The sequence below is a fragment of the Gossypium hirsutum genome, chromosome D06 (genome assembly GCF_007990345.1).
Source record: "Gossypium hirsutum isolate 1008001.06 chromosome D06, Gossypium_hirsutum_v2.1, whole genome shotgun sequence".
In the NCBI taxonomy this organism is placed as follows: Eukaryota; Viridiplantae; Streptophyta; class Magnoliopsida; order Malvales; family Malvaceae; genus Gossypium; species Gossypium hirsutum.
The window spans coordinates 14,512,546-14,538,163 of record NC_053442.1 but is presented as its reverse complement, the minus strand read 5'-3'; the positions used below and the strand labels follow the sequence as shown (position 1 = coordinate 14,538,163).

At 35.8% G+C, this 25,618-nt stretch overlaps 3 protein-coding genes and 1 pseudogene across 4 annotated transcripts; 2 read left to right on the top strand and 2 right to left on the bottom strand.

Annotated features, from left to right (window-relative positions):
• Nucleotides 1-1,184: 1,184 nt before the first annotated feature.
• On the top strand, nt 1,185-8,093 carry LOC121218379 (uncharacterized; annotated as a pseudogene).
• A 7,153-nt stretch (nt 8,094-15,246) lies between these two features.
• On the top strand, nt 15,247-19,653 carry LOC107901068 (O-fucosyltransferase 35). The gene is made up of 9 exons (XM_016826911.2): nt 15,247-15,882; nt 16,491-16,610; nt 16,733-16,805; nt 16,955-17,025; nt 17,114-17,202; nt 17,494-17,626; nt 17,859-18,091; nt 18,317-18,793; nt 18,945-19,653. Exons 1-9 carry the CDS (start codon nt 15,436-15,438, stop codon nt 19,141-19,143), a joined length of 1,842 nt encoding a protein of 613 aa, XP_016682400.1. The 5' UTR covers nt 15,247-15,435; the 3' UTR covers nt 19,144-19,653.
• Nucleotides 19,654-19,848: 195 nt separating this feature from the next.
• LOC107901070 (MOB kinase activator-like 1A) lies at nt 19,849-21,969 on the bottom strand. 2 transcript variants are annotated; one of them, XM_016826915.2, is made up of 7 exons: nt 21,595-21,969; nt 21,206-21,254; nt 20,956-21,064; nt 20,766-20,859; nt 20,467-20,600; nt 20,211-20,374; nt 19,849-20,111 (listed from the first exon to the last, which is right to left on the bottom strand). In XM_016826915.2, the coding sequence occupies exons 1-7, from the start codon at nt 21,618-21,620 to the stop codon at nt 20,091-20,093; spliced, it is 597 nt and encodes a 198-aa protein (XP_016682404.1). In that variant the 5' UTR covers nt 21,621-21,969; the 3' UTR covers nt 19,849-20,090. The 2 variants fall into 2 exon arrangements, with proteins under 2 accessions (XP_016682404.1, XP_016682403.1); XM_016826914.2 differs by having other exon boundaries at nt 19,849-20,103.
• A 652-nt stretch (nt 21,970-22,621) lies between these two features.
• On the bottom strand, nt 22,622-25,132 carry LOC107901069 (12-oxophytodienoate reductase 3). Its single transcript, XM_041095349.1, has 4 exons — nt 24,519-25,132; nt 24,222-24,362; nt 23,740-23,870; nt 22,622-23,655 (listed from the first exon to the last, which is right to left on the bottom strand). Exons 1-4 carry the CDS (start codon nt 24,593-24,595, stop codon nt 22,832-22,834), a joined length of 1,173 nt encoding a protein of 390 aa, XP_040951283.1. The 5' UTR covers nt 24,596-25,132; the 3' UTR covers nt 22,622-22,831.
• Between the last annotated feature and the right edge of the window lie 486 nt (nt 25,133-25,618).

Here is a 25,618-nt window from a genome sequence, read left to right as displayed (position 1 = left end):
TCATAATAATTAATATTATTAACTTTTCGATTAAAGCATTACATTGTTATATATAATTTTGAATACCTTAAAAATCTTAGATATTGATATGTGTTTCCTTTTTTTTTTAGGTTTGCGTTGATTTTACCTCCTTTTTTTTACAATTTAAAAAAAATGATTAAATTTCAATTTTGATCTCTCTATTATGCCTAAATTTGAGATTTAACCAATACACTTTAATTTATAATGTAATTTGGTCATTATATTTTTATAATGCTATTAATTAGTCCAAATAACTAATAGCATTAATTTTTCAATTAAAATACTATGTTGCTATATTTAATTTTTCTAAGTAGAATTAAAGTATATTTTAACCTTCAAATTTATACTCCATAATTTGATAGAAACAAATAATCGACCTAATGTGAAGGGAGGGAATCATACTATTTTCATTTAAATTTAAGAAACATAGTTAGCATACATACGTTAATAATAAAATATAGAGTTGAACAAAAAAAACCCTGAACTTTTTTTTATTGGCTATTTTAGGTACCTTGTTTACTCTCAAGTAATAAACTTGTTTGGAGTCTTACAATATTTTTCACTCTTCAGGCAATATTACGATACCCAAACTTGAATATTAATTGATTGCAAGGTTTTGGTAGGATGTAAAAAGAAGATGCAAAACCCTAAACCCTAGGTTGAAAAAGAGGAGACGAATGTCGTGTCTTATTTTTATTTTTACTGAGGTTATTTCTAAAAACCCCAAAAAGATAAAAATAAAAAAAGGAAAGAAAACAGGTATTATTGTAATTGGGTGTCAGGGCGAGCGCATATTAGTGGGTGTGGACCCCCACAATTCAAATTATAATTTAATAACAAGTTTACATTAATCATTTTAAATCCTCACTGATTTTATTAAATTACATGGGTCGCCAATTTCGTACTTTCACTCAAGTCAATTTTGGTGGCTTGGACTTCCCGCTGTCACTTCATTTTGTTATTTGCCTAACAAAAATTTCTTTCTTATTTACATATTATATTAATTTGATACTAAATATAAAAAATTTAAAATTTTAGTTTTAATTCTAAAATAATTAATAAATTTAGACTTTAACATTTACAAAACTTATCAATTTAGTCCTAACTCTAGAAATTAAAAAGAAACCATTTTTTAAAGTCGAAGGTTAGGCTAGGGTCTGAGCATGGCGGTAGAGCATTGGGGCCCCGCCTTATTGCCATCACTAGCTAGCCAGTGAGTTATAAAGGGCTAAAAATGAATTTATTTTAAAATTGTTTTTTTTTTTATTTTTAGAGTTAAGACCAAATTAATTGATTTTGTAAATATTGAGTGCCAAATTTTTTCAACTCTTTAGAATTAGAAGTAATATGAAAAATTTTGTAAATATTGAGTGCTAAATTTGTTGAATTTTTTTTTATATTTAACATTAAATTGATAGAAAGTGTAAACACTAGAGAGCTAATTTTACTACTAGACCAATAAAAAAAAGCCCACATTAGTTCAGAGTGATTAAAATATTTAATTTTGAAAAGTTAATGACTAAATTGTAAAAGTTTAATAATTAGGTGACCAAAATAGAATGAAACGTATAATTGGGTGATATTTTTATAGTTTACCCATAAAAAAATTTCATCATTATAATAGGCCAAATTTGCCCGGCCTACGTGAAGCTAAACAGTCCAAATACAACAGTTTTTTTTGGGCCCAAAACCCAAAACAAAATACAATAACGAATGGCCCAAAATTCACCCCCAGGCCCAAGAACAATTTCAGAAACCCTAGAGTTCTAGGGTGAACTTTGGCCACCGCAACCATGCCCCCGAATTTCCTCACGATCTTTATACCTGCACAACAAGGAAGGAAACAAAACAGAATACTGTCAGAAAAACCTTTGCAATTGCGAAAGATACTAGAAGATTTTGTTTACTTTTCTTGTTTCCTTGTTTGCTATAAAAGCAAACTCAACACACTGTAATGAGGATCCCGATTCGGAAATCAATAAAAAAAATGAATATTTCACAACAAAAAAAGAACAGAGAATACAAAGAGAACGAAAACATCAATCAAAGATCAGAGGTTGATATCTATTTTCTTGCTTCGTTTCAATGTTTTTTTACTTTTATTTTTATTTCTTTCTACGCGAAAATAAAATAAAAAGAAAGAATAAGGGATTCACCTTGCCCGGTTCTATAGCGCCGCCGTAGAGGCCGAGGTTCGTCGTTTCCGATGATAAACGACGCATTTTTTGGGTCATAAAAAATATATAATTTTTTTCCGGCCACCGCATACGGCGGCACCGTCGCCGGTGACCAACGGCCGACGCGGTGGTCCGACGACCGGAGAAGATCGGCCTTGAGGGCTATTGCAGAGAGAAAAGAGGGAAGGGATTTAGTTTTTTTTGGGTAAGGGGTTAAAATGATGTTTTTCTAAAAAATTTGGCTTTTATAGGCTTTGTAAAATGACGTCGTTTTTGGGCTGATTCCAATAGCCCAAAACTGCGTCGTTTCACTTTTAACCAGCGCATTGACCCGACTCATAGCCAAGATCCGCGTGTTTTTTTTAAATGGACTATTTACGCGCGTGGTCCCTTCGCCTTTACGATGGTTTGCAATGCGGTCCTTTTTCTTCCTTTTCCGTTTCTTTTAAATTGACCCCGTAATTTTATCCCTGTTTCATTTTAGTCCCGCATGAAGCTGTGCGTTTAGGGTGTTTGGGATTATTTTCCATTTAATCCCTGACTTTGTGCGTGTGTATAATTTTGGTCCTAGTTTCAGTTTTTTTATCCAATTAAATTTATACGCTCTAATTTTATTTTAATTTTAATTCGGTCCTAGGCCCTTTAAGCTTTATTTTTTATTTTATTATTTTTATTATTTTGTTTTTTTTAAACGAATATTTTTTCTCATATTTATACATATATATACATATGTTTTTTTTTATTTTTTAAATTTGACTAATTTCGATAATGTAGTTATTATTTAATTATTTTTAATCTATATATTTGTTCTTCATATGTACATATATTTTTTTCCCTAATGAATATTCTTTTATATTTATATATATACATGTATATATCTATTTTTTTTTATTTTTTTTGAAAAATGTTTAATTATCTACTTATATTTTAACATATATTTTATAATTTATGTACATATGTATATATATATTTTGTTTTCATAAATGCATTATGTATTTTATATATATATATTTTATAACCCAAAACTTTATGCGTAAATTATCTTTATGTCTTTTATTCTTCATAATTTTAAATGTATATATTTTGTGCCTTTTATTCTTTATATTTTTGTTTATTTCCTTCATTTGTTTATTGATTTATGTTTTCATTTATATTTTAAAAGCATGTTTTTTATTTTGCTCATTTATTTGAGGCTTTGCATGTCATTAATTTATTTTTATTTATGTATTTATCTATCTATTTATATTATTTCTATACAATTGTCATATTTATTATTGTTATTTGTTATTGCGACATTTGTACATGCATTCAATATAACATTACATCACTTTTTACTCGAGTTTAAAAATAGAAAATGTTCAAAATAAAGATAATGCTCGTATTTAGAATTTTCAAGAAAGTTGAGCCCTAACGTATTGGGTTCCAATTTTCTTCGTAAAATCTAACAATCGAGGATTGTTTTTTTATCAAACAAAATAAAACTTGTCATCGGGAATTCAATATGTTGTGTCCTAACGTATTGGATGTGACACGTTGATTTCTCGAGACAAATATTTTTTTAAAAAAATAAAGGAAATATTGAATGTTTGGAATTTTAGGAAATCGCGCCCTAACGTATTGGGTGGTGTTTTCTTCATAAATTTTAAATAATTAGGTATTTTCTTAAATTTTATCACACGAGTTTTTTTTGGAAAAACTCATTTTGAAGAAATAAAATATCGTGCCCTAACGTATTAGGTGTGATGTTTTCTGTTTCAAAATGAGGGCGTCTTAATCATTAATTTAATTAAGGATTGTGCTTTTTTTTACTCTCGACATTAAGACATTTATTAATCAATTTGGTACCAATTTTTGGGCGTATTGGGGTGCTAAGCCTTCATCGTACGTAACTGACTCCCGAACCCGCTTTTCTAAAACTCGTAGACAAAAGTCGTTTTTAGGTGGTCCAATCACACCTTAATAAAAGATTGGTGGCGACTCCAAATTGTCATCGACAACTAATTTTTGTTTTTTTTCCAAAAATAAAAATGGTTTCGACAGCTTGGCGACTCCACTGGGGACTTTTTTTTAAATAAGAGAGTCGAGCCACAAAGTTGATTAATTCTTGTCTTATGGTCGAGAAAATATTTTTAAATTTTTTTTCATGATATCCTTTTGCATTCATTAATTTCTTACTTAATTGATTTAAATATTGTTTGCATTGCACATTACATGTGTTGGATAATTTTACCCTTCTAAGTGGGAGTGAGAAACTATTCCTTCGTGAGGTTTTCACCTTCGTATAGGATAGTGGATTGCTTTCGGAATACATCGGTACCTATGCCTTCGTGAGATTTTCATCTCCGTATAGTCATAGGGAAAATGTATTCCCCTAAACTGAACTTGATCTATATGAGACTATAATGGGTGAAGATCGAGGAATCTGCTGGTTCAGGTACCTTTACTTTAGAGCCAAACCGCATATAATGAGCCTTAGGAGCTTGCCTTAGGAAGAACCACACCAAACCCTTGTAGATGTCCTAATAGACGTTTTACTCTTCCTTGATTATATTTGATACTGACTTTTGTGTTTTATTTTTATTGCATGGCATGGCATTGCATTTCGTCATAAAAGTCGTCAGTTCATATTCAGTTTCTAGATAGAAAGCTTAACATGGAAAAAGGGTTTCTTGATAAAGTGGAGGACAATGCGGCTGTCCGAACTTGGTCTGAAACAACGCAGCAAGAAAAGGGTGATAGTTTGGCTGACGGGTATGTGTCGAAATTATAGGACTTTACTCGCATTAGTGTAACTCAAAATAGTTTGCAAGAGTTGAAGGAAATCTGAGATCAGTGGAATGTTGAGGATAGACAGCTATTCTATGATAATTATGGGGATTTGCCTTATTTACTTGACGTAAAAGTAGACAAGCATTTGTTTCGAGCCCTCGCTCAGTTTTGGAATCCTGCTTACAGTTGCTTCACATTTGGGAAAGTCGATTTGGAGCCTACGATAGAGGAATATGTGGCTTTACTCCGTTGTTCAAAGTTTCAAATAGACAGGGTCTACACGAGAGCCGTAAATGTGCCAACTTTTTCAAAAAAAGTTGATGAGTATAACAGGGATGAGTGAGTAGTGGGTTGTTGTACGGATTAAGCAAAAGAGGGATAGTAAGTGCGTTCCTTGGAGAAGCTTGAAAGATGCAATTCTAACACACCCAGATGTAAGAAAGAGGTTAGATGTCTTTACTTTAAGTATATACAGCTTGGTTGTCTTCCCTAAAGCTTTGAGGCATGTGGATGAAGCAGTCACTGATTTATTCGACCGGCTCGATAAGAAGGTTACACTGATTCCAGCAATTTTGGCAGAAACTTTCAGGTTATTGAGTGCATGCCGAAGGACGGGTGAAGGTAGATTGGATGTGCACAGCTTCTACTCGCATGGTTTCACAGTCACTTTTGAAAGGTGGATAAGGTTTCGTATCGAGTTTTCTCTGAAAATTATTCACCGCTAAAGGAGATAGTAGCTACGCCGAGGAGAGACGACATTTCGGAAGAGAAGTGGATGGCGATTCTTCAAAATCTTCAGGAGGAGGACGTTGAGTGGAGAGCTCCTTGGTTGCTTCCAGATGAGATCCTGTATAGGTGTGGTAATTTTGATTGGGTTCCTTTGCTTGGTATTTGGGGAGCTGTTGGATATACTCCATTATTGGTGCTAAGGCAATATAGGTCAAGGCAATTTATACCTGCGACCCAAGGGATAATTGATTGTGAATTTTTGTACAAGGACGATGGTTATAGAAAGAAGATTCAAGAGATGTCTAGTGCGTGGAAACAAACTCGCCGAATGAAGAGGCTAGCTGTGGGTTCGATGACAACCCCTGAGTATCATGAATGGTGGGTTAGGAGGATTAATGACAATACACCTAAGTTAAATCAGGAAAACAGCCAGTCAATAGAGGAATCTTTGCGAGTCGCCCCTTCTGAGTTGGAAATTATAAGACAGGATTTTGAAAAAGGAAATGCGGATTTAGAAAAGAAGATAGAGCAAATGGAGGAAGAGAATATGAACTTGAGGTTAAACATAGATGTTCAAAAGCTTGAAAATGAAAAATTAAGAAAAGGGAAAGACAGGGTTGAAGAAGAGCTGGGTAGTTTGAAGACGGATTATAAAAAAGTTGCGTCTGTCAATTAGAACCGCTGGGTTAGGAAAAACTTCAGAACAATGGCGAGCAGAAATTCGACAGGAAAAAGACAAGGTCGATAGATGGGAACAAAAATTTCAGGAGGTTCAGACACGAAATGAAGCTTTAGAGAAGAGTTTATCAGAAAGCCAAAAGGAAAAGGGCGAGTTAAAGGACAGGGTAATCGAATTGGAAAGATCTCTTCATCAGTACAGAAATCAGAATTCTGTAATAGAGTTGAGAGCAAGCTTGAGCAAGATCGAGGAAATGAAGAAAATAATAGAAGAGTTAGAAGCGGCAATACAGAATTGTGAGATCCGAATCAAGTACTTAGAAGTAAATGAAAGTCGTAATAATGAACAACTTCACTACTTTCAGAATCAAGTTAGGAGCAGAAATCATATCATGGAGGAGGCTGTGGTCTAGATTCGAGAAGTAGCTGATCACATACAGATTTTAGCAGTGCAGGCTGACATGCTGAGTGTGAAGTATGAATTAGAATCAGATCGGGGGCAAGAGTTAGCTTTGTTACTTAGGAAGATTAGAATTCTGAGTAATAGGGCAAAGCTTTATTTGTAATTCATTTTATGTAAAGAAATTTGCTTTCTAGTAAAGTTTTCTTAAATGGAATTGAATCAAAATTGACGTCTTTTTGCATTCATTTCATGCATTACATGATATCATAGCATTAAAGTCCACTAAAAGATTTTAATTGATATAAATCATTCCTCAGTTAATCTGGAAACCAACCAACCCACCATACACCGCTACTCGATCAAAGACTAAAGAAATGGACCAAAGGTTAGAGAAATTAGAGCGAATGCAAATGCAGATGCGGGAGCAACTGACCAAATTTCAACAGGAAATGAGAGGTCAGATGCTAGAATTACAGAGAGCTATGATGAGGCAGCTCAACCGATTGCTAGTTGGAGAGTTAGAAGAAGTGAAAGACTCGGTGGTCCACTTTGAGGAGGATGATGAAGACCCTGTTTATCCCTCAGATTTTACCTCGATAAATGTCCAGCCAGATATGCGTCCATAAGGGGCACCCTTTACTATCAAATCTCAACAATATCAGACCGATACCTTAGTACCAATGACTCGCCCGATAGGCTCAAGATCCAATCTGAGAAACAATCTAGCCTATCCTATTACTCTTGATAATTCAACAGAAATAATACAGGCAAGGGTAGAGTACCCAAATACTATAAAGGCCCCAAAGAGGAAGGGGAATAAGGGGGATAATGCAAGCAGATATAACAAGGGTCACTCAAAACCAATCGCTGTAGGCCGGCCAAAGACAGAAACCACCAGTCATCAAAACCCTTTAAAGTGAGAATCTTACACGAAGGCAAATACAGAAAGGCCTCAGTTCACGCCTATACCGATGTCATATAGCGAGCTATATCAAAGCCTATTTAATGCATATGTGGTGTCCCCTTTCTACCAGAAACCAATGTTGCCTCCATTTCCTAAATGGTATAACGCAAATGCTCAGTGTGAATACCATGCAGGAATTGCGGGGCACTCGATAGAAAATTGCACCGCATTCAAAAAGATAGTTGAAAGATTTATTAATATAGACATTGTCAAGTTCGGTGAAGCCTTTAGTGCAGAAAATCTGCTACCCAACCACATTGATAATAGAGAGAATGCAATGAATGAATAAGTGTTGGGAAACGTTCACATCAATCTCATATACGAAGACACAATTGAAAAGGGACCTTGTTAAATGTCCACCCTCATAAATTTGGGAGTGTTCAAAATAATTGGATTGCTGAAGAAATCTTTGTAGTCTTTAGAGCTTATTTAGAGTAATGTTCAGAACATTCTTGTTGTTTTTAGCCTAAAAATGATAGGAATTCCTTTGTGAAATAGGCTCATGTCTGAACATCATTATTCTAATAAAATACATCTTTACAGTTATTTTTGAGCCAATATTCTTTCATTCTTTATGAGTAATTATTATTTTATTCTTTGGATTTTCTTTCACATCATTTTTTCATTCATAATTATATTGTACAAATAATTATTCGTAAGTTCACACATTCTTTTGTATATTCTTTTGTAGTTACAATGGGTCCTCAGATATCAATGACACGAGTGACGCTGGTACAAACTTAGAATCTCCTTTTGAGCGAGATATGTGTTTAGAAGGATCTCATAACTTTGAAGATGATATAGATTGTAGCCTATTTCTGAACTTGTTAAGGATAGTAGAACAAGTCGAGAAACGGATCTTACCCTACACAAAAAAATCATTGGGATACATGACTTCTCCTTATGTGGGGCATGAAGGTCATTTGGTCGATCTCGCCAAAAAAGTCTGATGGTCATCGATTCGTCTTTGTGGTCGTCAATTATTTTACTAAATGGGTGGAAGCTGCCTCGTATGCCAATGTCATAAAGTCGACAGTCAGCAAATTCTTGAAGAATCCTATGTCAGTATGGAACCCCAAAAAGATCATATCTGACAATGTACTAAATTTGAACAACAACACAATATCAAAAGTTTGTAGTCTGTTCGCAATTAATGCCATATCAAAAGAAAAAAATTCCGCCGGGGCAATGCCTTTCTCTTGGGCCCATTGCGGTATTGCCTATTGAAGACATGATTCTTTCTCTCTGAGTTTTTGGATTAATTATGATTGAAGAGGAATGTTTAAAGTTATTCATCATGGTCAAATACGCCAAAAGCAAATGATACGAGCTCACAAAAAAGTCCGCCCTATAGAATTCTTTGAGGGACCTAGTATTGAAGAAGATCCTTCCCATACAATAAGAACTTCATCCCAAGCTGAAAAAGATCTTATGTGGAAGGCATTATCTGAAAAGCATCGATTTTTATCAGAAGGGATAACAAAGACATGCCTAATCCAATGAGTATAGATTCAAATTTTTTAAAAAAAAAAGAAAAAGAAAAAGCAAAAAAAGAAAAAGGAGAGGCCAAGGTGAAAATCTGCAAAGGACACCTTGAAACAAAAGGGGATTTGAGTTGAAAACCCAAAAGGGCGGCTCAAATATTGATCAAATGGGGCAAAGTAACTCGAATCTTGATCAGATTGGGGCATGTGATGATCTAGTTATATCTGAATCAACAGGAAAGAGTAGGTAACATCTTGAGGCATCGACAGAGTACTGTAGATCTCTCAAACACATGTCAAACTCAGGAGGGTCTTCAGAAAGTTTGTACAGAGAAGTTCAAGCTGCGATATCTGGGGCACCCAATTTTCATACTATTGAATTTGTTGTTCTTGGAATACTTCATTCTTTTCCAAGATACACATTCCCAATCAATTTCTTTATTACCATTCTTTACTATTTTTGATAATTTATTCCTTTCGAGCTATGCTCAGAGCTAATTTTATTCTTATCCATGGTTATGACCTTTTTTGCAAGCATGTTGCAGTGGAATAATGATTAATAGACTAGTAAAACTTTCACAAGGGAAGTTTGGCATATTACTTTAGAAGTTTTTAAATAATATAGGAACCTAAAACAAGACTATTGTTTAGAACACACTAAGTTTAAAGGTTGGAAATTTAAGAAGGAAAAGTCTAAATTAGGACTTTTTCTCTGGATTCTGTTATCAAAAACATTGATTGAGCAAGGTGACAGGATGTCAGGTTGGTGACAAAGCTAAAATAAACAAGCGAGTAATGATCACCAGGCAATAGGAAGAGGTTTCTTCTGAGAAAAAAGCCTTCATTTGCATATGAGCCTTTGGTGCGACACCTTAGGTATGGTGTAAAGGACCAAAGCATTTCACATTCTGTATCCTTGAATTGTGATAGGAGTGGATTGAGAAAAAGCCATATATTTCTACCCTCGGGTTGCAGTGGGAGAATGATGGTACAAATTTTTGCGTTCCAGTGGATTAAACTTTGAGTGGGGGCAATCTGACTAAGTGTTTCTTGGGAGACGCCAGCAGAGCAGGAAGGCATTGTAGCACGTCAATGATAAGGTCTTAATAAACTTTAAGCAGTGATAACCTAAGAAGGATCATTCTCAAAAAAAAAGAAAAAAAACATTCTACATTCATACAAGCACCATTCACACATGTCTAGTTAGGAGCATTTGATGCATTTTGATCATGCCATCCTAATATTAAGCATAATTAGGTTCATTATACAGAGCATGTTCCTCAGAGAATAGACTGGTAAAATCACAAAGCTAGCCTCTCTGGGTTACAACGGGGAAGGTTAAAAACAACAGATCTTGCCTTCCTGTACTGACAACGAAGCAGATTGAAGATTGCAGATCTTATCTCCCTAAGCAGTAGTGGAGCAGATTGAAGTCCTCAGCCTATCTCCCTGAGCAGCAGTGGAGTAGGTTGAAAATTACAGATCTTATCTCCCTAAGCAGTAGTGGAGCAGATCGAAGTCCCTAGCCTTATCTCCCTGAGTAGCAGCGGAGTAGGTTAAAAAAATTACAGATCTTATCTCCTTAAGCAGTAGTGGAGTAGATCGAAGACACTAGCCTTGCCTCCCTTGGTGGCAACGGAGCAGGCTAAAGATAGCAGATCTTGCCTTCCTGTACTGACAGTGAAGCAGATCGAAGATTGTGAATCCTATCTCCTTGGACAACAGTGGAATAGGTTAAAAATTACAGATCTTATCTCTCTAAGCAGTAGCGGAGCAGATCGAAGATACTAGCCTTGCCTTTCTGGGTCGTAGTGGAGCAGGTTGAAGATAGCAGATCTTACTTTCCTGTACCGACAGTGAAGCAGATCGAAGATACCAGCCTTGCCTCCCTGGTCAGTAGTGGAATAGGCTGAAGATTGAGAATTCTATCTCCCTGGGCAGCAGTGGAATAGATTAAAGAATCTCATCTCCCTGGATAGCAGTGGAATAGGTTAAAGATTGTGAATCCTACCTCCCTGGTCAGCAGTGGAATAGGTTGAAGACTGAGAATTCTATCTCCCTGGGCATCAGTGGAATAGATTGAAGATTGTAGGTCCTATCTCTCTGGTCAGGAGTGGAATAGGTTGAAGATCGTGAACCCTATCTCCCTAAGCAGCAGTGGAGTAGGTTGAAAATAGCAGATCTTGCCTTCCTGCACCGACAGTGAAGCAGATCGAAGACATCAGTCCTATCGCCTTGATGTTGCAATGGAAAAGATTGAAGCCATGATGGCAAATCTTATCTCCCTAACGTTAAGGCTTGGATTAGCTGAAATGGAACGGACTGAAGCTGTGGGTAGCGAATCTTATCTCTTTGGCATTACAGTGGAGAAGATTGAAGCCGCAACGGCGAATCTTACTTCCCTGGCGGTGTAGTGGAACGAATTAAAGTTACGACGATTAATATTGTTCCCCAAAAATTGTAATTTAAAAATTGAAGATTGAGAATCTTATCTCCCTGAAGTTGCAGTTGAGTAGATTAAAACCAATAATCCTATCTCCCTGAAGTTGCAGTGGAGCGGATTAAAACCATAGATCTTATCTCTCTAAAGTTGCAGAGAGCAGGTTGCATCTGGTCTTATCTCCCTAAAGTTGCAGTGGAGTAGACTGAGTAAGAAAGTCTTATCCCCCTGAAATTGTAGTGGGGCAGATTGAATGAACAAATCCTATCTCCCTAAAAGTTATAGTGGAGTGGATTAGAACGATGTATCTTATCTCTCTGAAGTTGCAGTAGAGTAGATCGCATCAAATTCATCTTTAAGTCGCAACAGATCAAGTTGAAGCTATAAGTCTTATCTCCCTGAAGTTGCAGTGGAGCAAATTAAAGATAGCAAATTTTGTTCTCTTGAAAAACTACAAACGTACGAATCTTATCTCCCCGAAGTTGCAGTGGAGCAGATTAAAGCCGATAATCCTATCTCCCTAAAGTTGCAGTGGAGCAGACTAAGTAAGCAAGTCTTATCCTCCTAAAGTTGCAGTGAGGCAGAAGAAAAGATGGCAAATCTTATCTCTCTGAAGTTGCAGTGGAGCAGATTAAAGCCGATAATCTATCTCCCTGAAGGTGCAGTGGAGCGGATTAAAATCTTGAATCTTATCTCTCTGAAGTTGCAGAGAGCAGATCACATCTAGTCTTATCTCCCTAAAGTTGCAAAGAAGTAGATTGAAGCACTAGTTCCTATACCTCTGAAGATGCAGTAGGAAGGAATAGGGCTACCTGAAGAATAATAGTACCAAGGACCAACACAACCGGGCAAAATTGGTCATTTGTAAAGTCTTTGCTCCGTTCCCGTTACGCGATAACGAGCAAAGAGGGGCAGCTGTAATGGGCCAAATTTGCCCGGCCTACGTGAAGCTAAACAGTCCAAACTTTGGCCGCCGCAACCATGCCCCCGAATCTCCGTACGATCTTCATACCTGCGCAACAAGAAAGGAAACAAAATTGAATACGGCAAGAAAAATCTTTGAAATCACGAAAGATACCAGAAGATTTTGTTTACTTTTCTTGTTTCATTGTTTGCTATAAAAGCAAACTCAACACACTGTAATGAGGATCCCGATTCGGAAATCAATAAAAAAACGAATATTTCACAACAAAAAAGGAACAGAGAATACAAAGAGAACAAAAACATCAATCAAAGGTCGGAGGTTGATATCTATTTTCTTGCTTCGTTTCAATATTTTTTTTACTTTTATTTTTATTTCTTTCTACGCGAAAATAAAATAAAAAGAAAAAAGAAGGGATTCACCTTTTCCCGGTTCTATAGCGCCACCGTGGAGGCCGAGGTTCGTCGTTTCCGATGATAAATGATGCATTTTTTGGGTCATAAAAAAATATATAATTTTTTTTCTGGCCACTGCATACGGCGGCATCGTCGCCGGTGACCGGCGGCCGACGCGATGGTCCGACGATCGGAGAAGACCGTCCGTGAGGGCTATTGCAGAGAGAAAAGAGGGAAGGGATTCAGTTTTTTTTGGGTAAGGGGTTAAAATGATGTTTTTCTAAAAAAGTTGGCTTTTATAAAGGCTTTGTAAAACGACGTCGTTTTGGGGCTGATTCCAATAGCCCAAAACTGCGTCGTTTCGCTTTTAACCCGCGCATTGACCCGACCCATAGCCAAGATCCGCGTGTTTTTTTTAAATGGACTATTTACGCGCGTGGTCCCTTCGCCTTTGCGATGGTTTGCAATGCGGTCCTTTTTCTTCCTTTTCCGTTTCTTTTAAATTGACCCCGTAATTTTATCCATGTTTCATTTTAGTCCTGCATGAAGCTGTGCGTTTAGGGTGTTTGAGATTATTTTCCATTTAATCCCTGACTTTGTGCGTGTGTATAATTTTGGTCCTAGTTTCAGTTTTTTTATCCAATTAAATTTATACGCTCTAATTTTATTTTAATTTTAATTCGGTCCTAGGCCCTTTAAGCTTTATTTTTTATTTTATTATTATTATTTTTATAATTTTTATAATTTTGTTTTTTTTAAACGAATATTTTTTCTCATATTTATACATATATATACATATGTTTTTTTTATTTTTTAAATTTGACTAATTTCGATAATGTAGTTATTATTTAATTATTTTTAATCTATATATTTGTTCTTCATATGTACATATATTTATTTATTTTTTTCCTAATGAATATTCTTTTATATTTATATATATATACATGTATATATCTATTTTTTTATTTTTTTTGAAAAATGTTTAATTATCTACTTATATTTTAACACATATTTTATAATTTATGTACATATGTATATATATATTTTGTTTTCATAAATGCATTATGTATTTTATATATATATATTTTATAACCCAAAACTTTATGCGTAAATTATCTTTATGTCTTTTATTCTTCATAATTTCAAATGTATATATTTTGTGCCTTTTATTCTTTATATTTTTGTTTATTTCCTTCATTTGTTTATTGATTTATGTTTTCATTTATATTTTAAAAGCATATTTTTTTTATTTTGCTCATTTATTTGAGGCTTTGCATGTCATTAATTTATTTTTATTTATGTATTTATCTATCTATTTATATTATTTCTATACAATTGTCATATTTATTATTGTTATTTGTTATTGCGACATTTGTACATGCATTCAATATAACATTACATCACTTTTTACTTGAGTTTAAAAATAGAAAATGTTCAAAATAAAGATAATGCTTGTATTTATGATTTTCAAGAAAGTTGAGCTCTAACGTATTGGGTTTCAATTTTCTTCGTAAAATCTAACAATCGAGGATTGTTTTTTTTATCAAACAAAATAAAACTTGTCATCGGGAATTCAATATGTTGTGTCCTAACGTATTGGATGTGACACGTTGATTTCTCGAGACAAATATTTTCTTTTAAAAAAATAAAGGAAATATTGAATGTTTGGGATTTTAGGAAATCGTTGCCTAACGTATTGGGTGGCGTTTTCTTCATAAATTTTAAACAATTAACTATTTTCTTAAATTTTATCACACGAGTTTTTTTGGATAAACTCATTTTGAAGAAATAAAATATCGTGCCCTGACGTATTGGGTGTGATGTTTTCTGTTTCAAAATGAGGGCGTCTTAATCATTAATTTAATTAAGGATTGTGCTTTTTTTTACTCTTGACATTAAGACATTTATTAATCAATTTGGTACCAATTTTTGGGCGTATTGGGGTGCTAAGCCTTCCTCGTATGTAACTAAGTCGTTTTTAGGTGGTCCAATCACACCTTAATAAAATATTGGTGGCGACTCTAAATTTTCATCGACAACTAATTTTTGTTTTTTTTTCCGAAATTAAAAATGGTTTCGACAATCAAGTTCTACGTTATTATTTAATAGAAAATTTTAACATATGGACTAATTTGCATGTTTTAAAATATATAAGGATTAATTTGCTAAAGTGGCCGAAATACAATCCGCCTAAGTTGAGGGGCTTCCTGCTATTTTTAGCCAAAAAACAGACGACAACAATATAAATGCAGGGGCCAACACCCCACTCATGTCATGTCCTAACACACGCTCTGTTTTTAGAAATTTCTAAGTCTCTGATTTCAGACCCAAAATCCCAGAGTCTTTTTTCTTGTTAATGGAGGTTTAATTGAAAACTTAGTTTTCGATTACTACATAGACCAATATATACCAAGTGTAGTGAGTGAGATTGTAGAGGTACACCAAAGTTATACATGGCTCACCACCATCACCACCACCAGAACACGAGTGATGGCGTTTCACAGAGAGTTAACAGCCCGCGTTTCTCAGGTCCAATGACTCGCCGAGCTCACTCCTTCAAGCGCAACAATAACGCCGTCGGTTCTTCCAACACTAACGGAAGCAACAACAACAACTTGAGCGTGCATCATGAGATTGATCTACCGTTAACCTCACCCAGATCGGAGGTTGGAGTTGTGGCTGTGGGTTCGGTTTCAATTGATGGGTTGAGCCAAAGAAAAGGGTTGTTAAGGAAGCCGAGCGTTGGATCTATGGTTCTGGAATTTGGGTTGAAAGAGAGGAAGAAGCTCGGGCATTGGATGTTCTTGGTTTTCTGTGGGGCTTGTTTGTTTTTGGGTGTTTTCAGGATTTGTGCTACTGGTTGGTTTAGATCTGCTATCGAAACCGCTACATCAAATCAGGTACTTTCATGAATATTACGTAGCTTTTTGTGATAGCTGTTTATGAATTGACTTGCACTTCTATTCAATGTTGATAGATCAATGTGAAAAATGTAGTTTATCTTTGGCGACTGTTAGATTCTTTTAATTCTCATGCTTGGGAAATTAATGGGTGATCGTCTTGTGTACTTATTGCCATATTTATGGGTACAAAGCAGAAACTAGGGAGTATGCATATTAATTGCTTAAGTAATATATTTGCAATCCGAGACAATTTAAAGTTTCTTCGAAATGTGGATAAGTTGATACCAATCCCGGTTCGATTCCTGGATAACCCCTACCCCGTATATTTGGATCAAAGCTTGTATCTGAATCTAGATTTTTATAGCCAGAGTATTCCCGTTTCATATACTGAAATTGAATTTTCAACTGGTTTATAGTTGAGGACTAACAAGCATGCTTTTTACATCACTGGAAAAGAATTTTGAGTGTCAAGTTTTTAATTTTATGTTACTCCATGTATTTTTTTCTTTTCTCAGAGCACAAGGTAAGTTCTAATGGCAGATAAACTGTATAACGTGGTCTAGATTTTTTCCTTGCTAATGTGCTATCTCCGTCGTTGTGATTAGGGTTTATCTGAGTCCTCCACCAATAGACTAAGGCTAATGGATCAAGGCTATCATGACTATGGGTACGGAGGAAGTGGTTCAGATCAAAATCTGATGACATTGACATCAGACATAACTGATGTAAGTTTAAAATCTGCATCTTAAATTTATTGCCTCACGTACGCTTGTATGCAAAGAAACTTAGAGTTGATTATTCTGTTTACCAATAAACAAATTTCAGATATTTTCCATTTCTTTTCCAGCATTCAGGTATTTGGTCTCAACCAAATAGCGAGAATTTCACGCAGTGTATTGACCACTCAGAGAATCAGAAAAGTATGGAAGTCTTTCATCTTTGTTAACACTCCCTGTTTACTTTTATGTGTGTGTTCACAGATATATTGATGTTTTTGTGTATTGGGAACTTGCTATCAACTTCTATGTTTTCATTCGTTCTAAACTTCTAATTGTTGCTTTCTTGGCAGAGATAGATGCAAAGACAAATGGCTACATTCTTGTAAATGCTAATGGCGGTTTGAATCAGATGAGATTTGGGGTCTGTCTGTTGTGTGTTTCTCATTGTCTTTATAGCCTAACCTTTTATTATTTCTATCTTCTGATGTATCAATAATTTTAGAATGCAGATCTGTGATATGATTGCTATTGCTAAGGTTATGAAAGCAACACTTGTCCTGCCCTCGCTTGATCACACCTCATATTGGGCTGATGAAAGGTTAGTTTCTTTGTGTGCTGTGCTAATGTTTTGGATTGCCTGTTTTGCACCTATCAGTACATCAGTTCCTTACTGGTTCTGTTGAATGCATAAGCTAATAACCTTCATCTACATGATCTGGATATGAATATCTCCTACTTCTCTTGCTATTAACGAATGGCTAACTTATAGTTATTCCAAGTGACATTCTTGACATCTGATGTTTAGGTACTTTAGTCACATAAGACTGTTGCGTGGTATGCATTATATTTATCTGTATATCATATAACACATTGTCTGATATATTTGCAGTGGCTTTAAAGATCTGTTTGACTGGCAGCATTTCATTGTGACCCTGAAGGACGATGTCCATATAGTTGAGACAATACCGCCTGAGTATGCTGGAATTGAACCTTTTAACAAAACACCGATATCTTGGTCTAAGGCTAGTATAAACTTATCTTTGCATTTCCAATTGTCTATACAGAAACTACAGAATGCACCTATTGTAGAGGATGGCTGGTTCTGTTTTCTGCCTGATATGGCAATAAGTTGAGCAGCCCATTCATATGAGTGGCTTTGCTTCAGTCAAACCATATCTATTGTGATACATGTATGTACTTTACTGGTTCCTTATGAGACTAGAGTAACTATCTTACATTTATTTTTTTATTTAGGTTACATATTACAAGGCAGAAGTCCTTCCATTGTTGAAGCAGCATAAAGTAATCTATTTTACTCACACAGATTCTCGGCTTGCTAATAATGATATCCCAAGATCTATTCAAAGGCTAAGGTGCCGGGTAAATTATGTGGCATTGAAATATTCAGCTCCAATTGAAAAACTTGGAGACACTTTGATTTCTAGAATGCGCGAGAATGGTGGCCCTTATCTTGCTCTCCATTTGAGGCGAGTAAAAGAAATTTATTTATTATGTATAGAAATACTTCTTTCCCTTTACTCCATACTCTTCTTGTTTGGTTTGGCATGAGTAAGCATTTCTTTTCATGAAAATGGATGTGTGTATGGTATCATTTTTACATTCATGATAAACTATAATATCGATTAAGTTCACATTATTGTGAATAAGTCAAGGCTGATGTATGTTCTTGCTTTTATTTGTTTACTTTGTAGATATGAGAAGGATATGCTGGCATTCACTGGCTGCAGTCATAGCTTGACTGCAGAAGAAGATGATGAGCTTCGTAGGATGCGTTATGAAGTTGGCCATTGGAAGGAAAAAGAGATTAATGGAACAGAAAGAAGATTACTTGGTGGCTGTCCACTGACCCCCAGGGAGACTTCCCTCTTGCTCAGAGCATTGGGTTTTCCGTCAAGCACTCGAATTTACTTGGTCGCTGGTGAAGCTTACGGAAATGGAAGTATGGAGTCTCTTAAGGAGGATTTTCCTAACATTTTCTCGCATTCCTCCCTCTCTACTGTCGAGGAGTTGGAACCTTTTAAGAATCACCAGAATATGTTGGCTGGTTTAGACTACGTTGTTGCCCTTAAGAGTGATGTATTTGTTTATACATATGATGGAAATATGGCAAAGGCAGTTCAAGGACATAGGCGATTTGAGAACTTCAAGAAGACTATCAACCCAGACAGGTAATTTTCTACCTGTTGGCTTTCAACAATTCTTAACCTTCTTCATCAGGTTGTTTCCATTGTTTTCTTGAATGCATGCTCTTACAGCCATCTAATCATTGCCATTTCTGGAGCAAAATGTGAATAAATAAACATCAATCTGTTGGTGCAGGATGAATTTTGTAAAACTTGTGGATGATTATGACGAGGGAAATATTTCTTGGAAGAAATTCAGTTCCAAAGTGAAAAAGCTTCACAAAGATCGAGATGGATCTCCCTATTATAGAGAGTCTGGGGAGTTCCCAAAACTGGAGGAGAGTTTCTACGCAAATCCGCTTCCTGGATGCATCTGTGAAAGAACAGAAGTATAGAAAAGCTAAAACACAGCTTATGTAATTTTGTCTCAATGCTCCAGAAAGTAAAAGCTCGACCGAAAAGGATGACTCAATTCATTGGTTGCAAAATGCCTGGTCAAAGGGAAAAACCGGTGGGTCATTTGTAACCTAACATATTGATTCAGCATCATCCATCAATGGAGGAATTAGCAAAGCCACAACAGATAGCTCAGTCATAGAAATCTCAAGAGACACCGGTAAAGATAAACATCCTATCCACCAAACTACCCTTGGAGAAAGAAAATGTTACTTTTTCCTCTTTTACTTCCTTTTTCTTTTACTAGAGAACATTTATTTTTATACTAGAACCGGTTTAAGGTTATGGCTGTAAAGAAGTTGGGTGGTGATGGGATAAATGAGGTGGCTGATCAAAGTTAAAAACAGTTTTGAATAACTTATGAAAAATACTATAGGACAATACTGATTGAATTGTATTACATCTGGATGTTTAATTAATAAAACGAAAAATATGATTTTGGTGTTAAATTCTACTTTTTGATAATATCTTATAAATATGTTCCTACATATATGACCTCTGTAACAAGTCGTTCTTATGTCAAAACTCATAAACTACTTGCCTGATTACTTTCTTTGTCTCTCAAATATTAACTAAAACTATGACCCAATGCTTGCTTGATTACTTCCTTTGTTCCTCAAATATCAACTGTGATCCAAATAATATCATAAATAATGTCAAACTTGTCTTCATTTATAATTAAGAAAAGACACACCATTGGAAGACAAAGGAGACCGAAAAAAAGAAAAAAAGAAAAAACTAAATAAAGACTAGATGAGCAATTAGAAGCTCGCAAAAAAAAAAAAAGTGTATCCAAAATATTCAAAGAAAAGGGTGAATCCTTGAGGCTACAACTGCAAAATAGAGTCCACAAGATCAGACAGAGGTGCAAGTTCTCCTTTGTCAATCAACCGGAATTCCTGCATAACTTGACAATGTTACAGATATGGAGGCCCCCATAATAATATCATCATTTGAGCAATGAAAATGAAAAGCACATGGGATTTTGAGAAAAGGAGAAACTTACCCAAGTAAATAGAACAAAATGTTTAAAGCAAGTATTCAAATGAGCTTCTTCTTTCAAACTCACAATCTTCTGAAAATGTGAGTGGTAAATGTGGGCGTATACTCTGAACAATCTTTTAAATATCGTCTTCACAACATCTCGGAAATTCGGTGGAAATGGTGCCCCTGTACTCCATCAAAAACAAAAGCAATCTCATCAACAATGACAATAGCTTCCATTTTATTTGGTTCATTACATGATATATTACAATACTAACCCAGTTTTTGTGGGAAAATTGCTTCATCGTCTAGCTGAGCTTCAATCCAGTCCATCAGATACTCAACATACTTGGGAGCTGATACCTCTATAGGCTTCTTAATAGTAACCCCATCTGCCCATCTATACTCATATCTGCCAACCAATTAAACCAACCAATTTCAATCTTTATGTATACCTGTTGAACAATACCAGACTCATTGGTTTACCCCTCGGCCTGTAAACCATAGGGGCCCTTGCCAGAGGCACATCAACAATACTTTCACCTAACAAAGCAAACTATACTAAGTAATATCATACTTTGGTCCTGCTGACATAGTTGGGCAGTTGTTTGCTGTGCAGAACTCAGTCAGTGTACCATACAGGATATTCACCTGGTTGAAGAAATCCACCGCTGCATGAAAATAGAAATGGAGAGAAAATTAGTTCCAATGATAGTGAGTTCATTAAGAATTTCTAGCAAAGAAGTTTTTTAAACTCAGATTCTTACTATTTACAGCAAGCCACTCATTGATATCTTCACCAGGTGGTAGCCTAACAGCTTCTCTCAAGTTCCCACTACCCAAGGTTGCATCAATGTGCTTTTGAAGCTTAGCACCCTGCAATTCCATTTTCATTGAAAAATTGCTGCTCATCCACTTCATATAATATTATTGAAAGCACCCAATGACCCCAAACACAAGTTTAACAAATGCTAAAACTCGAAACAAGAAAAAGAGAAAGGGAACCAGTACTCCAACCTTGCTTCCTGATGGAGCATTCTTCTTAGGCCTAAATGTCTTCTGGTTTCTGCATAATGCAAAAAACAAAGGATCAGCCAATCCTTATGAGGAGAAAGGGTTTCAAGTTTCAAGGATTCCAAGTATCGAAATCCTTTGCTTAGTATCAATCATCTAAAGTAGAACCAATAAACAACTTCAATCATGAAGTTGAATGGATTAAATGAAGTCATAAATATCACCACTATTCAAATGGGTTTTTTCTATAATTGTTTCTCGAAAACTCCATGTATGAAATCATATATATCATCACCACAAAAACACATAATGAAAAGAAGAAAAAAACAGAGATCACCACCATATTGAAAAAGACACAGAAACAAGGTTTGGGTAATTGAATGGGTGCGAACCTGCTACCGAGGCCGAAGAGACTCATGGAAAATGACAAAACGTTGACGTTTTGCTAACGGTGCTAAAACCTCTTTGTGTTTGTAAAATAAAAATGCTGGAAACAGAGGATAAAGAAAACAAGAAAGCCGTATATGGTTATATATATATAAATGGAGAGAAGAGAAAGGTTTTTGGTAATTAAAATAAGGAAAACATTATTAAATTAGTATATATAGGAAAAGAAAGGAATGAAGATAAATGACAGACTGGCAAAGACAGCGAGCTCTGTCTCAGTTAAAGAACAGAACATATGAGAGAACAGAGCATAGCCAGAGGGAAGAGCAGACACAGTCGCAGTCCCCGTCCCCCTTTGGCCTTTGCTTACCTGGCATTCTATTCCACTTATTTCAAGCTTCCTTCTGGTCTAATTCTATACAAAGTCCCTCCCACAATATAGTTTGAAAATATGATTTTTTTTCATTAATTAATTAGATTGTTTTAATTTTTTAAACATATAATGACAGTGGCATATACAGTTAAACAACTTTTTGCACATATATTTATATTATTATAATGAATTTTATGGATGAGGGTAGAAGAAAATATATGATTAAATTTAGCAAAAAATGATAGAGTTTAGTTGGGAAAATATGAAAGAAATGAATGAGGGTGGGGTCGTCTTAGCTGGATTTTGGAATTGTATTTCAACGTTTGGGGCTGAATTGGGATTTTGATTGGACCATTTCAATGTTTTAAGCCTGCAATTACTTAATGGTCCAATATACTATTTATATTATTCAAATGACTTTCTACCCTTGACCCAAAGTAGTAGTTCTTACTTAGTATATTCCCTCTTATTTTTATTATTATTAAAAAAAGGAAAAAAAAATCTGAAATTAATAAATCAGATATGGGTATTTGTTTAAAAGAAGGAAGAAATTCGAAAGAGAAGCAATAATTGGGGTAATGATAGGATTGGATGCAGCAATCATTTTGGATTTGTGTTTTTGCTATCTTTGCTCTCATTCTTTCTGCAGCAAACCAATCTACAGATAAGTCCCAGCTCGGACTACTTACCATTTCTTCCACTACATTCCATGGATTTTATAATAGTTTTGTTTGGTTACATCTGAGCAGGTGAGCTTAGGGTAGTCCCAGAATTGTGTACAAAAACCAAGACACAGGTTTGATATCAAATTAGACTCTCCTATTTCACACATAATTTTAACATATATTCAACAGCACAGCCATTGCACATCAAAGTCGTGATTGTACTACCAGGAAGGGATAGTCCGTGTACCCCACAACAGGGTCTTGCGTATAAAATGTCTTCCTAATGTATCGATTTAATGGCGCATTGATCCTCAACCTAAAAACCAGGTCTGGATTCGATATAAAAAGACGGCCATACGATACCAGATCGGCATCACCCTCAGCCACTGCTTGCATCCCGAGCTCCCTTGTGAATCCACCACTGCACATGAAAGTTCCCTCGTAACTCCTTTTCAAAGTCCTCATTAAATGAGCTTCCTCATCTTCACTACCGTGCCTGCCTGATTCAGTTTGCCCATAGGCATGATAACGAGGCTGAGTCACATGAAGATAAGCGAGTTTCGACCCCAATTTCAGCTGAAGCTCATTAAGCCTCTCTATCACGGCTAAGCCTAGGTTGAGCGGATTAGAGTCAGTGGCGTCGAGGTGATCAATTGCGGGAGAAATTCGGACTGCGATTCTATCTGCACCTACAGCTTCGGCTACGGATCCAATGATTTGCATTAAGAATTTACATCGGTTTGCCAGTGATCCACCGTACTCATCTCTGCGATCATTGATCCCGTCTTTTAAAAATTGGTCGATGAGATATCCATGCGCTCCATGAATCTCGATTCCATCAAAACCGGCTCGAATGGCATTCAAAGCTGCTGTGCGGTAGTGTTGGACAACCTCTGGTATTTCCGAGATTTGTAGAGCTCTAGGTTTAGGATATATGCCATAGCTCCCATCTGGCATCAAAATTCTCCACCTGTTGGAGAGAGGCTTGCTTGTTGACGATATGGGTGCCGCCCCACCAGGTTGATACACTATTTCATTAGTCAAAATAAGCAAATAAAATATTTCAATAAATGGTGAAAGAAAGGGGAAATGCATAGGGTGATGGAAGTTACGAGAATGTGAAGCACGGCCAACGTGCCAGAGTTGGCAAAAAATGATGCTTCCTTTTGCATGAACAGCATCCACAATCTTCTTCCATGCCTCCACCTGTTGGTCATTGTAGATCCCAGGAACATGAGGGAACCTGCTTCAATCATTGCACCATTAGACAATTTAGGATATGCCAGGAATCTGGATAACTCAATATTATGAAAATCTGATATTATTGGAACAATCATTTTGTAACAGGGAAGGGATAAAAAGACTAACAAGGGTACCATTATATCATATACAAAATGATTATATTTGAAGTGAAGCATTGCATCTCCCAACCCTATTATCTCATATTCAATTTAATTTAAAAATAAAAACTCTTCCAATATGCAAAACGACACAACATTGGGCAAATGCTATCTGTTTGATGGAAAAGACTAGAAAGTGGTATAACTAATTGGTGGAATAGTCGTATCAGGCTTTGGTTCAATTACGAAATTACCCAGCTGCAGTGTCGGACACCAGTGTCCCTTCGGTGATTAGAAAGCCGCCGGGAGTCGACCTCTGCGTGTAATATTCAGCGAGCGCTGGCCTTGGGTTTCCATTCAACGCCCTGCATCTAGTCATCGGCGCCAGCACCACCCTGCCATCACATTCAAACCAAACTCAATAGACCCCCGGAAATCTTCGGTAGAACGTGTCTGACAACCAAAGTTCCCTCAAGACAAGGATCTAAGCCCCTCCGAAATCAAGGAATCTGATGCAAAAAAAAAAAAACCCGACAAACTGAAACACAGACCTGTGAGAAAGGTTGAACTTGCCCATCTTGTAAGGAGAGAAGAGCGTTGGGGTCCCTTGAGATTGAGTTTCCGGCATTGTTACCTTCCTACGAACTTGATCTGAAGATGAAAAAACTTATCCGCAGTACACACTCCAGTTGAAAAAGTAAGGAAAACCAACAGTTACTAGAATGATTTACTTAATTATATAAAGAAATTTAGGGTGAGAGAATATAAGCATGTGGCATAAAATTGGACGGTATAGGGCTGGGGTTGCGGGAGTATTTTATAGCTGAAAATTTAATCCTTTGTTTTGATTTGATGAGTTGCGTGGGGAGTTTTGATTGGAGATAGATGGGCGGAGGAGTCGGTGGGTGCTATTTATGGCATGGGTTTCATGTGCTGATTTAAACAGTGGCGATTCTTGATGCAAATATGTTTCCGCCGGCAATCACTGTTGCCGACTGGTTGTTGCTTTGAAAAGAAAAAAACTGAGGCAACAAATAGTTGTAGAATGACTAAAGTTTTTCTCTCTCTCTTGCAAAGAAGTATGAGTCAACACTCAAAGCTCAGTTACAATTGTGAGGGTTCCCACTTGACAAAAAAAGGCTGGGTGAAACAACAATTTTGCAATTCATTAATTCTGTTAATATCACGATTATACGTAATTAATACCGTCTGCATAGTTACAATTATAATAAATTAATAAATTATTAGATTTAATAATTGTACTAATTCGAACTTAAATGGTTCAGTTAGGGTTATCCGTTAAAAGAGAAAAAGTACTATACTTGAAAAAATAAATTTGGGGCTCTTTTCTCTCTCTTAAATAGTCTTTTTGTTATTGCGATGGTCAATTCTGATTGATGGATTTAGAGAATGATTATTTCTTAGTGAAGTTTCGATCAATAGAAGACTATAATAAAGCTCTGATTGAGGGTCTGTGGGTGATCTTTGGATAGTATCTAACAATACAACCATGGACACAAAATTTTTCAACAATACAACCATATCCACATAATTTTGTTGCTTGGATACGCCTTCTGGGTCTCCCAGGATATATGTATAAGAAGAAATTGGTTAAAGCCATTGGTGATAGGATTGGTCTAGTTGTTCGACT